Source organism: Saccostrea cucullata, unplaced genomic scaffold, assembly GCF_032062105.1.
Source record: "Saccostrea cucullata isolate Sc308-1 unplaced genomic scaffold, CSIRO_AGI_Scuc_v1 ctg9858, whole genome shotgun sequence".
In the NCBI taxonomy this organism is placed as follows: domain Eukaryota; kingdom Metazoa; phylum Mollusca; class Bivalvia; order Ostreida; family Ostreidae; genus Saccostrea; species Saccostrea cuccullata.
Window position 1 is genome coordinate 1 of NW_026925112.1, and position 14,041 is coordinate 14,041.

At 32.2% G+C, this 14,041-nt stretch overlaps 1 protein-coding gene across 2 annotated transcripts; it reads left to right on the forward strand.

Moving 5' to 3' along the window:
- The first annotated feature begins 9,236 nt into the window (after positions 1–9,236).
- LOC134268076 (uncharacterized) lies at positions 9,237–13,405 on the forward strand. Of its 2 annotated transcripts, XM_062750276.1 has the most exons (6): positions 9,237–9,897; positions 10,352–10,504; positions 10,866–11,060; positions 11,247–11,368; positions 11,524–11,651; positions 11,692–11,892. In XM_062750276.1, exons 1-6 carry the CDS (start codon positions 9,477–9,479, stop codon positions 11,753–11,755), a joined length of 1,083 nt encoding a protein of 360 aa, XP_062606260.1. In that variant the 5' UTR covers positions 9,237–9,476; the 3' UTR covers positions 11,756–11,892. The 2 variants fall into 2 exon arrangements, with proteins under 2 accessions (XP_062606260.1, XP_062606259.1); XM_062750275.1 differs by having other exon boundaries at positions 11,524–13,405.
- The last annotated feature ends 636 nt before the right edge of the window (positions 13,406–14,041 follow it).

The following is a 14,041-nucleotide window of genomic DNA, read 5'->3' on the forward strand; positions in this document are numbered from 1 at the left end:
AAATATCCACTAGTATCTAACTATTACCAAAAGAGTTATATATTCTTAATTAAAATGGCACATAAAAAGGGCCCATTAGGTATTGCTTAAGTGCACTTCTCCTTTATCAATTTTACCATCCCAACCAAATGTTTAATAATGTCCACAAAACTAAAATGCTCCCGACTTAAATCCAGTAAAATGACATGACTAACTTCATACAGAGATTTTTGAATCTATAGAAATGAATCTGCATTGTGTTTGAAAATTACTCACTGTAGACCGTCACCTGATAGGTAGATATTACCCCGAGTGTATAATTGTCACATCTGGGGCTGTACAAAATGGCAACAATCAGGGTCAAACTATCGTTATCTTGATTAAATAATAAGAAACACACACAAATTTGTAATTAAATAGACAGAGACACAAAGGACTTTCAAATTTTTCGTGTGAAGCATGTACTACATGTAAGTATGTTGTTAAACTTTTCCCTCGCCATTCGATTTACTCCCTCGCTTCGCTCGGCACCAAATCTCATGGTACTCGGGAAAAATTTACCAACATATACTTAAAACGTTGAATTACTTGATAATTGTGATATTGACATAGGATATTGCACCAAAACAATTATTGCTAGAAGGTTGAAAGGAAAAAACACATAATAATGACTCAAACAGCATTTTTAGGATCTGTTTTAGACATTGTTAGGAAGTTATGGTAACTTTAACATTTTTCGTACATAACGTACATGTAGGCAATAAAAAGGTAGTCTGAAAAACTTCATCTATTAACATCACGCTGGTAAAAAAAAAAAACAATTTTGTTTCCGCTCTTACATGTAAGGTCCCCGTCTTGGAACATTAACGGAATTTGAATTTGAATATTAGCCAATCAAAGGCTTAGTACGTTTATTTATTGGACAAAATACAGAATACCATAGCCATAAATGATATTTATCATTTTACTCCATGTATAGCTATCCTTATTCCTGATTTTCGGCCATAAAACATGTTTTAGTCAAAATCAAGTCTGAATAAATTATTCAAATAGATATCAATACTGTATACAGGGTAATTTTCTTCCCCTGTTTTTTTGCCCTTTTACACCTGCTTACAAATTTGCCCCGTTCTAATTTCGCCCAGTTCTATTTCCTTTTAAGAATTTATACTATTTTTTTTCTAAATTCGCTCTTTTTAAATTAGCGAAATTGTGACAAGGGCGAAAGGGGCGAAAATAAAACGGGGGCAAATATTTCCCTGCATACAGTATTAAAAAGGCAATAAGATTGCATTTGTGATTTAAAAAACCCAATGAATTCCAACATGTCATTGTCTTGGGAATCCTGATTTACTTAGTTGTATATGTAGTAAAAACAACATTCATATGATTTTCATCTCAGTTTTATATGTTGTACGTTAAAACGTGGTTTAAAAAAAGAAATGAAAAAAGGAAGGATACTTACTTTTCCTAGAAACCTGATCCCACAACTGAAATTTCACGGTGTATGTTATATTCCAACTTAACATACATTCTTTAAAGAGTTTTTTGAGATCAAACACTGTTCGATATCCTCATCCTTTTTGTTAAGTTTAAAACTGTTACCCTGATTAAGAACTGCAAACAATAGTATTTTTCTGCCGCCTTTCTCCAAGTCTATTTTCAAAAGTAAACAAATTCGATGAATTTTTAATATTGTTTATAGATAATTATATGGATTTTCATCAAAGATTACTTATTTAAAAAAACAAAGAGATATGCAATATAACTTTAACATTTTGATAAAAAAACGGAAAGCGGAAAATATTTATAAAACATCTTTCTCCCCGTTTCACAATTTTTTCTTTTACATGTGATATTGAATGATATTTCACAAATTCATACCAAAGCTTTTTGTGAGACACAGGGGTTTATGTTTATTAATAAAAAGACGATAAAAATGTTTTTTTTCCCACAAAGTTCAAGAAGATTTCTTACCGGAACTATAAATTTGATTGATATTTTTATGTTTTATTTTTTTACCTAACATAAAAAAATATATAAGGAACATTTAATTTTATTCTAGACTATTTTAAAATATGGTAATGCTTAAAACGATTTCAATGGAAAATATCACCTACCCCCTTTTTTCAAGGAGCTGGAATTATTGATGATTTACTGTTTAGCGCTGATATTTATACAATTCATCATTTACCATGGAATTGTTCTTTGTATGAAACAAAGATTTTATGGCCAAATTGCTATTGGTATTGAGTGGTTCCAAACTGTACGCGGGAATCGAGAGTTAGCGTGCGAATTTCTTACATGAATAGCAAAACCATAGAAGAAATTTGAAATAAAATATGTTGAATTTGAAATTGGTGTCGGTGCCATTATGTATCTTTTTTTTGCGAATACCATTCAACACTTCAATTTTACCTTGACAGGATCCATTCACTCGATTGCATATGTTTTTGGAACAATTACAGTTCTTCTGACAGCCTTTGCCAAAGGTTCCTGGTGGACATGTCTCATTGCAGTTGATTCCGTAAAAACCTGCCTTACACTCTATTGCATAACAACACATAGTATGAGGAAAACGTATCCATGTTTACCAAGTACAAGAATATTTAATTTATTTAATTTATAAAAGTCCTAGTAAGAACAATTTGAATATGTTTTTTTTTTACGTTCACCAATCATTTAAACGTTGCTTAAATTACTTGTTTTTTCAGATAAAACATTTAAATTAGAGATATACCTTTGCATGTCATAGATCTATTGTCAAAGTATTCCCCATTGCAGCACGAAATATTAAATCTCAACCTTATTAAGAAAAATGCTCTAATTATGAATCAATTATTAATATTAAAAAAAGAAAATAAAAACTGAAAATGGTTATTGATCTTCCAAAAATCATCTGAAGAATAGGTAAAAGAATATATTATAAAGAATTACTTTATCGTAGAACAATTATCTCCATAAATTCCGACAACTATCCCCATTAGATGAAAATATATAAAGAAAACAGCCATGTATGGTGTTAGGAATTAATAAAATGTGCTGTTTGATTTGTTGTAGCATACTAGATCCATGTACTTCCTCTTTACAAAATTAAAATGATAGGCAATTCTCTTTGATTTGAAAAAAAATGTTTTTAAAGGTACTTTGACACAGATTTGAAGTTCATATTTTCTGCATAACATCACGAATTATATATTTTAATAGCATTTCACACAAAATTAACTATAAAATCTTATGTCAATTTAAAGTTATTAAAACTTAATATTTTTTTGGCGGGTTTGATTGACACATTCTTGCACTTCTATTAATTTTATTTCATTCTTAATTCTTACGAAAAGTGGCAATTTTGTTGTGTACTGATGAGAAATATCAAAACTTGTTTCAAATGAAAGAGAATTGACTCTCATATCTAATCTGTAGAGAGGAAATACATGTTTAAAAACAATATTATAAAAACATTGAGAATCATGATTTACTTAATTGCACATGTAGTACAAACACATACATATGATTTTCATCTCAGATTTTTATGCTGTACGTTGAAAAGCGGTATAAAAAAAAGAAGAAGAAAGAAATGAAAAAAAGGAAGGAAACTTACTTTTCATAGAAACCTGATCCTACAACTGAAATTTCACGGTGTCTGTTTTATACCAACTTAAGATATATTCTTTAAAGAGTTTTTGGAGATCAAACACTGTTCGATATCCAATACTTTTTTTATTAAGTTAAGTTTAAAACTGTTACCCTGATTAAGAACTGCAAACGGTAGTATTGTTCTGCCGCCTTCCTCCGAGTCCATTTTCAAAAGTTAACAAATTCGATGACTTGTTAATATTGTTTATAGATAATTATATGGATTTTTATAAAACATTACTTAATTTAAAAAAGCAAAGAGAGAGACAATGTAACTTTAAAATTTTAGTAAAAATCAACGGAAAACGGAAAATATTTTTATAAAACATCTTTCTCCCCGTGTCACATAAAATCCCTTTTACAGGTAATATGGAATAATATATTTCACAAATTCATACCAAAGCTTTTCGTGAGACACGGGGTGTATGTTTATTGATAAAGTACGATAAAAATGCTTTTTTCCACAAATTTCTAAAAGATTTATAACTGAAACAATAAATTTGATTGATATATTTGTGTTTTATTTCTTTCACTATCATGAGAAATTATAGAAGGAACATTTAATTATATCCTAGATTTTTTCAAAATAGCCATGTATGGTGTTATGAATTCATAAAACGTGCTCTTTGATTTGTTTTAGCATACTAGATACATGTACTTCCTCTTTACATAATTACAATGATAGGCTATTCTCTTTGATTTAAAAAAAATGTTTTCAAAGGTACTTGGACACAGATGTGAAGTTAATATTTTCCGCTTAATATCACACATTATTTATTTTAATAGCTTTTTGCACGAAAATTAATTAAAAATCTTATGTCATTTAAAAAGTTGTTAAAACGTTTTTGGCGTTTTTGATTTACAAATCCTTGCACTTTCACACAAACTAACTTTATTCTTAATTCTTAGGAAAAGTGGCAATTTTGTTGTAAATTGATGAGAAATATTAAAACTTTAATCCAGAAAAATAATTTTATTCAGAGTAACTTCACAAGTATCGTCAATGCGAGTTAAGTGTAGTGTACAGAGTTAAGCAAATCGATGATACTAGTGTTATGCACACAGTTTTTATAAACAGGGCATGAACTCTATTATTGTTAACGTTTACGATTCACCGAGTGCATTCAATCGTCAAAGTATTCTCACAGCAACTGCACAGACTGACACTATATTGTGTGTTTGTTTTGCTTTGTAACGTGTCTACTTTGAATTTTCTGGATTAAAGTATTGATATTTTTCCTTACACTGGACACATAATGCTTACAAATAGGAATGTAGAACATTTAATTGCTTATTTCCTCATCTGCCAGTTTGGGATAGTTATAATTTTTTTTTTTGATTTTGATCAAATCATATTTTTAAAAATCAATTCTTTAAAAGTCTTTCAATATATCTTCATTTTTTAAATATGTGTTAGGTGAATGTGTAGACATTGTTCTAAAATATACTTGCATGATGCCTAAAATTATAATTCCTATAATTATAAAACAGACAGGGAGTATTTTTTCAATTAAGTGTAAAACAATTTTTCTGGCTGATACAAATGATACTACATGCCTGTATATATTTGTATAGTTTTGCTTTTAATAGTTGGTTTTTATTTATTTCTTCAGGTTATTGTTTATTTCTTCCTCAAGCAGATGGACTTAACTTCTCCCATAGTTTTATTCATTGCATCTGATACATAAGCAACCCTTTTTTGAAGAATGATGCTTAGACTGTAAGCTATAACAGAGACATAAACAATGTCACTGGCAGTATGCAATAGCTACCACGCGCAGTTTAAAACCTGTGGGAGGAAAATAATTTACAGACAGATACTTTTGAAACAAATCTCACCAGCATGTCATTGTGCAACAAAGTCTTCAGCATTTTATTTGTCCTTTCAACGGGTTAAACGATTTGAATTGCACTCTTATCGATGAATTTTACACTAAACCAAGCTATCTTCGCAGATCTAGCTTTATTTACCCGCCGTTTTATCTTAAAACCGGAAGTGCGAGTTCGTAAATTTGAAATTTCGATCCCGACTCAAATTTGACATCGGAAAGAAAAAAAATGTTTATTTTTTTCTGAAAATTCAAAACCTTGAGCGGAGGGTTTGTAAAACTGATAATAAGTATATCATGGCCTTAAATGTGACCGCGACTGGAAAAAAGGGGCCAGATGCGGCAATCGTCATAATGAGAAATCGGCGATCAAACTTACGTCATAGATACTAGCATGGCGCGCTAAAAACGTTAGACACGTGTTTGTTTGGTTTTGTTTGTTTTTTTCAATTAGGCCTATTAATTTCATAGTTTCTTTTTTAAATTTCATTTAATTATTAATTATGTCGTCTGTCTCAAAAACTTTGAATATTTTTTTTCGTTTCGTTAGTTTAAAATTATGCGCCAAAAAAATGAAACGGAAGTTTTCGATTTACTTCCCTTCTTTTTGTTTTCATTGGTGATCTAATATGGCGGTCAATCTAAAGCGAAAAGATGAGGCATCATGAGTCAGGAGACAAGAAGTACGTGTTCTATACCACAAGAAATTTTAGATAATCAAGATCTTAGTTTCATAGAAGAATTAAACGTTGTAGATGAATTGTATTTTAATGAAAGTGACAATGTGATCGAAAACGAAAATAGTTCTGACGAAAACTTTGAATCTGATTCCGACAATGATGAAGACGTGGATCCAGTAAATATTGAACCAACGGATGAGGACACAAGGGAGTATGTTGCCCAGGCCCGTTTTAGGAGTGATACATGTGGATGTAAGGAGTTCTACGGTGAACCATGCAGTACAGTTATTGACATCCCAGATAGCATGACTATGTTGGGCCAACGTTGGTAAATGGTTGTATTGTTGGCTGGTGGTTGGCGTTGGGCATTTAACGTTGGCCCAACGTTGGGCCAATGCCAATAGGGTGCTTTTCTATTTTGATCAAATGTAAGTTGGGAAGACAATGTTGGTCCAACAATGGTGCTATGTAATAAATCTGAGCTTTCCTGTATTTTTTAACGTTGGGAACAACTGCATTGAACCAACGTTGGCCCAACGTTTTAAATGTGCCCTTATCCATGCTGACCAAGATCAGTGGGTATACAACCATTGTCCAACGACGACCCTTCATGTGCAGAATATGCTATAATTAAGTTTTCTGCATGTTGGGCTCACCACACTGGACCAATGTTGGCCCAACGTATATGTAATATATCTAAATGATGGTGTTTAAAAAAATACTGGTAGTTAAAATATAACGTTGGCCCAACATTAGCCCTACTATGCAATTAGCGCTTTACTACAGTTTCTATTCTGACGTTGGAATAATACATTTACCAACGTTGGCCCAACGTTAATATGAAATAAAAGAATGTAGAAAATATTTATATTTATATAGGGAGGGGGTCTAAGATCTAGGGATTTAAGCGTTATTGAATTTACATTTATCCTAGCTAAAACTGCAGTTGGGAGCAAATATCAAGTACATGAAATATTTTTTTTCTATTTTCTTTCTCTTTTTTTGTTCTTTTTTTAATTTTGTTTTCATTTTTGTGTTTGTTTTTAGTTTGTGTTTGTTCTTTAGTAGTTAATGTTCAATCAACAATTTACAGACTTGTATAAAATCTTAGGAACATCTATTACATAATTGCACTAAAGTGCTGGTTTTAGGGGGGCATATTCTGAGATAAGAGCAAAATTCACTGTTTAAGAAATTAGGTCGACATCATCGTTGCTTCTCACAGCAGGAGACTGACCAGTTTCCTCGGTTACTGCGAAATCTGATATATCAGGATGGTCAGCACGTGTAACCATTTCACAATTTCGCATTTGAGCAGCTTAGTGCACACATATTACATTTGTGAGAACAAAGGAATTTGGATATACTGTTTAGACAATATATGTAAGTATATTCTATAATTAATTTGCTTTGATTTTGTCAAACTTTTCAGTCCAGTGTTTGCTGTCTGCCTTTTTTATACAGACATCTAACACATGCACATTAATGTTTAAGTTCAAACACAAAAGATCTGGTTCAGTATAAGGGTAATCAAATATTTTAAGGTGAAAGTTTTGTCTTAAAACTTTTAAGTAATATACACAATCAATGCATTTACTTTTATCATTGTTTAGGTTAAGAATTTATGCACAATTGGAGGAGAAAATGTAAAGTCCACTGAGAGAAGACTCTTATCCTACCTTTTTGCCAATGACCTTGCCTTTCGGATCAATTGGAATCAAGGATATAGTCACCAGTAAGAATTATTTTATTTACTTTATTCTGAAGGGGTGAAAGAATCCCCCATTATTTAATTATTCAGTTGTTTAATTAGTAAATTTAAACGTATAAGTTGTAATTTTGTCCAATATAAAAAGCTGGAAATATTGTTTTTCACCTCTCAGTTGTAGGTGTACAAATTAATTGATCAAAATGAACAGTAGACCACAAACTTAAGAACTTACAGCCTATAAAATTAAGTATGTCATCAATATGTCTACAAATTTGTTACTTTTAAGGACTGTCCGAAAAACAAGCTAACAGCGGCAGCGACTGACAGCGAAATTTGCGCCATTGTTAAAGATTGGTTTCACTCTGCCGATGACCGGGAAGGGGGACGGGAAAAGGGCAGAGAGGAAGAGGATAGATGAAGAGAAGAGGAAAGAGAATGAAAAAGGAGGAGAAAGTGGAAATGACACTGAGTAAATGAAAGAAAAAGAATGAAAACTTAGTTTGAATTAACATGATTTATAATATGAAGGATTGCTTGACATTTAATTGTAATTATAATAGATTTAAAAATACAAAAACATCAACTATTAAAATCAATACATGGATTTTTTTATTTTCTTATCAGAATATTCCTGCAAAAATATATAAGAAAGAATATTTTGAATGTCAATCCGAAATTCACATCAAATGGAGTTTACTAGATTAATGCGAACCATGTTGTGGATGACGTGAATATACATGTATTTTACCCTGGTTGTCCGCAAATGGCATTTTTTTTTTATTCTTTGTAAATCAAATGTTAGTCATGCATTGTGTAATCAATTTGAGTTTTCCACCGTATTGGACCAGTGTAGGCCCTACACTTTCCTAGCCATTTATTGTTGGCCCAATGTTGGCCCTACACTTTCTCCGTAAGCTGTTTATTGTTGGCTAGATGTTGGCCTCTATTCTTACGTACCTATTTATTGTTGGCCCAACGTTGGCCCTTCACTTACAATGCTATAAAGTATGTTGGCATAATGTTGGTATTGCGATAATATATTAACATGACATTACTGGTATTGGCCCAACATTGGCCCTTCTATAACATGCCATGTACTATGTTGGTCTAATGTTGGCCCTACGATTACAAAAATACATTAGAACGTTGGCCCAACATCGCCCCAACATGTTGGGCCAACAAAGGGCCACAGTGCACTTAGACATTGCGCCAACGTTGGCTGCCAACGTCGGCCCAACAAAGTGTGTTACATCGGGCCAACATTGTCCCAACGTAGTCATGCTATCTGGGATGGAATCGGCAATCGAATTCCGAGAGCACTGTAAAGAAGTCAGCAAGGATGAGCTTGATCTGATTATTAAAGCGGAACTGTTTTCCCATCGTCGTTCAAGTGTTCATACTCAAGCAAAAAAACACAAAACAAAAGAAAGAGAACGACCCTATCAAGAATTTTACTTCAAAGGAAAACGGGTATGTAGATTTACATTCTGCTTTATTCATGGTATAGAAAGGAAAAAGTTGCAGTCTATTGCACACTCTCTTGATGTCGATGGACTCTCTCCCAGAGTTCATGGCGGAACTGGTAAACCTCCAAAACATGCACTGCGGTACCAGGATTCTGTAAGGATCAAGACATTTTTGATGAAATTTGCCACAGACAATGCCCTGCCACTGCCCGGTAGACTTCCAAATTACAAGAATCATCAAGTTCTTTTGTTACCATCGGACAAATCAACTGTAGACATTTATGAAGAATATGAAAGCCTTGCAAAAGTAATGAAATACCGAAGCATAAGTCTGCGAACATTTCAAAGACAATGGCAGGAACTGTGTCCAAATATAGTTATTACAAAACCTTGTACTGATTTGTGTCAAAAATGTCAGGACTTCGCAAATAGAATTTCGAAAAGTGGTAATCTTGCTGAGGAAGAGAAGGAGCAATTGCTTGCGGAGTATAACAGTCATGTACAACTTGCCAAAGAACAAAGGGACTATTATCGTGAGCAGGTTAAACTGGCTAAACAGAATTACCTGGAATTGCCAATTGCTCTTCAAGATTCAGGTAAGTTTTTTAACCAAAAAATGTCCACATGTTTAACCTAATAAAATTATATGTAGGACATTGTGTAATATATATCTACATTTATGAAACATAAACATGTAACATATTATATGACATGAAATTGAATTTTCTATGAAATTCTGATAAACTTTAATGCTTCAAATGTGATGAAGAGCTAAACCATGTAATTTGTTTGTAATATTTATTTTAATACAATGTATCCGCTGTATCAGAGCACGGGGGCTTGTTCCTGTCGTGCAATAATTATTTATTAAAAAATCATATACACGTTTTATTATTACGGTATATGATTTTTTAAGAAATAATTATTTCACGATGGGAACAAGCCCATGAGATCAGAGTAAAGTTTTACCAGTCTTGACACAGATTTTTCTTTTACTTTTTTTTTCTTTTTCTTTTACATATATCAATAACAGTATGATTTTTAAAATAGGTAACCCACCACAGTCAGTTCAAACCACCTTGCACTACTCCTGGGATTTTGCTCAACAGGTGCATATTCCACACCATGCTCAACAAGTGGGGCCGATTTACTTTAAAACCCCTCGTAAATGCCATGTGTTTGGTATCTGCTCTGAAGGATCAGGTAATTTTCATCATCATAGGTTTTCTTGGGAATATTTTTCCTTTTGGTGATATTCATGATCTAAATACTTTTCTCGCTTCATTCATTTTAACCTAGATTTCATTTACATGTATACCTTTCATTATGAATGTTTCTTTTTTGGGGGAACCCTTTTAAGACATTATAATGTTACATTTACCATGCAACATATCTCTAATTTCCATTCATATGATTATAATTTTTGAAATCTATATGATACATTAATATTTTACATTGAAAACTCCATGGAGAAAAACTTGAGTTTAGTGATTGCTGTAACTACTGCATGTTTATTTGGATATTTGTTTGTTTCATGTTATTTATGTACATGCTTATTTAACAGGAAAACAGACCTTTTATCTAATTGATGAAGCATCTAATCCTGGGAAAGGAGCTAATAGTGTTACAAGCATGGTGCACCATTACTTTGATAAGTTTGGGCATGGAGAAACAGATATCAAGGTTCACTTTGATAACTGTACAGGACAAAATAAAAACAATGTTGTGTTATGGTATGGCCTTTGGAGGGTGTTGACAGGTAGGTTGATGCTGATATTTTTATAATTTCTGTAATAGGTAGTGTGTAATATGTACTACAGTACACCAGTTTTATTTAAGTGTTATCAACACTTTACATGAATTTATTCAATATATATCAACACCATCAACAGCATCTCAGGGAAAGTAAAGGAAAGAATATTAAGTTTTCAAACATTTTCTTCAGGGCTACACAGAACCATAGAATACTCGATGATGGTAGCTGGTCACACAAAATTTGAGCCAGACTGGCATTTCGGTGTTTGGAAGGTGCACTGGAGAAACACTTATGCTGAAACAATATCACAGGTACTTTTATTTACAAGTACATGAAAATAATATATGTAGTCATCATATATATTTATTTGGTCAAGTTTTCTGTGATCAAAAAATAAGAGATTTTTATACATGTATATCATTTTCTGGAGTCATTTAAAAACATTTTCCCTTTGATTGTGTTTAAGGTGGCAGAATCCGTCAGGACTTCCAGTAGAAGTGGTCATAATATACCACAGGTTGTAGGTGATGGTGAAGATCCTGTCTTGTTTTATGAATGGAAGAATTATTTACAAGTGTACTTTAAACCTCTGAAGTACCTAACCCGCTACCACCATTTCTTCATGGATTCGGAGAATCCAGGAATCATTACATGTCGGGAAAATGCTTCCTCTGAGCCTGTCACCTTCATGTTACTGAAAAGCAAAAGCAAAGTTCCGAATCCAGGTGTTCTTCCTTCTCCATCAGTCATCAAAGGCCTTGAACCTGCCCGACAATGGTACCTTTATGACCACATCAGAGAGCATTGTTATTCAGAGACAGCAAAAGAATGCATATGTCCAAAACCTACTGTTCCCAAAAAAGAAATAGACTTAACAGAATGCTGTGAAGAATATAAACCAAAGGGTGGTAGAAAAAAAAGCTTTACTAAATTTAGCTTGTAATTCACTGAGTGTGAATTCTGTACATGTTTTAACATGTGTGAACAATATCTAAAATGTAAGGTATTTTATTAAAGCATGTTTGCTTCACTTGAAGTTTATTGGACAGATTGACATGTTCTCTGGTTAATTCTGTACATGTTTTTTAACATGTGATTTGTACATGTTTCAACTTTTTTTATCGAAGCATTTATGTTTTTTAGTGTTGGAAAGTTGTGATTGATTGTTTCATATATTACCTGGTTAATTCCGATTCTCTATATGACTGTATGAACTTTATCATGCACATGTGAATAACACTGTTTGATCAGTGTGTGTATGGTGGTTTGTTTAAAGCAAGGCAAGTTATGATTCACTGATGGTAATTTCTTTAATGTGTAATTGTCAATGCGAATTTACATGTTTTATTCAAACAAATGCTCTAAGTAAAAGTTGCAATGTATAGCTGTAACATGAAAAATTTTCTATTCATTTTACCCTGTAACTCTTTCATGATTATCTGCCAATATGTGATTATCCATATATTTTAGTTTGCTTATTGCTTTATGCTTTGCATAAATTACTTACTTTCATGCTTTACTGTTAAAGTGATATAGTTATATGTACCACCAGATCATCATCTTTAAGTACATTGTACACAAGTCTATATGTACATGTTTATTTATCATTTTGTTTTAGCATGTTCTTATAAAGTGTACTTCGCAATGAGATGGGCATTTTTTTTCTCAGGAAGTTTATTGTATTTATTTTCTCAGTTGTTTAAGAAAGCTCTTAGTACTGCACACTAAACACTACTAAATCTCATGGCAGTTTTATCGCAACTTAGAGTGATTTGCCCTTAGATGTAAGATAGAATAGACTAAAATCTACAGTGAAAGAAACCATGTGTACTAGATAAAAGTGTTCTCAACATTACATGTATGTAAGACTAAGATAAAGTAATTGAATAAATCTTTTGCATATTTCTTCCCAATGTAAGTAAACAGGCATAATTTCTGTTCACTGAGTTGACATAATTAAGGTACCTTAACTGTCTTTGAACATTTTTTCAGGGAAATATGATAAGAACTTGATAAACTTGGTCTGTGTACTTTTATATGAATTTATTTTCTTTAAGTCAGAAAATATTTTATGTTAGTGTTTATAGTTTCCTTGAAACTTGAAAATTTATGAACACAGTATATGTACATTTAATAAACTCCGATTGTCTTTGAACTCTTGCAGAGATGATTTTGTTAATGACAAAAAGTCTTATTTTATTTTGTTGCCATGACAACAATGGTTACAATTCTGTACATTTCTAAAAAAAAATTCAATACATTTAATTTTTAGAAAAAAAAAGTGTATAATTAAGTCATTGCTTTTCCTTGGTTTTAAATTTGAAGTTCAGATTAAATGTCATAGAAAAAGTGCATTTTCCCTGTTTTCAGTGTCTTTTTATGTAATAACTCTATAAAGGGTCAATGAACAGATGTGGTCATATCTTTAAAACCCCTTCAGATATGACTTTGTTTTTTTTTTGACAAAATTTTATTTACATTATGAGGATTAAAAAAATGACAAAAACTCAAAATCTGATTTTAGCTCATCTGGCCCCATTTTCCCAGTCGCAGTCACAAATATGTAATAAAATCATTAGCATATTAACCAGGAGCAAAGGATAAGATGTTCAAAGAATTCATGCATTTCACTAAATAATCATTAGAGCCCCGCCCTAAAACAAGAATCCCTGATCCAGGGTCCATGAAATTCACAAATTGGGGAGAGGCAGTCTTATTCAACATAACTATGAACTTGGTTAGTTTATTTAATGCCCATGAGCAGAGGAGAAGATTCTCAAAAAATGTATGCATTTTCACTATTAATCAATCTAGCCCCGCCCTAGCACTAAAACCCCTGACCCTGGGGCCATGAATTTCACAATTTTGATAGAGGACTCAATGCTGATTACAATCATGAAAACAGTATGACTGCTTGATGTCCAGGAGTAAAAAAAAACATTTTTAAAGGTTTCATTATTTTTACAGGTTTTGCCCCAACCATC

Excerpts from the sequence above, each read along its gene's own strand:
- LOC134268076 (XM_062750275.1), top strand. The coding sequence starts at position 9,477 with ATGAAATTTGCCACAGACAATGCCCTGCCACTGCCCGGTAGACTTCCA. Across the intron at positions 10,505-10,865 it reads TATCTGCTCTGAAGGATCAG|GAAAACAGACCTTTTATCTA; the intron begins GTAATTTTCATC and ends CTTATTTAACAG. Across the intron at positions 11,061-11,246 it reads CCTTTGGAGGGTGTTGACAG|GGCTACACAGAACCATAGAA; the intron begins GTAGGTTGATGC and ends CATTTTCTTCAG.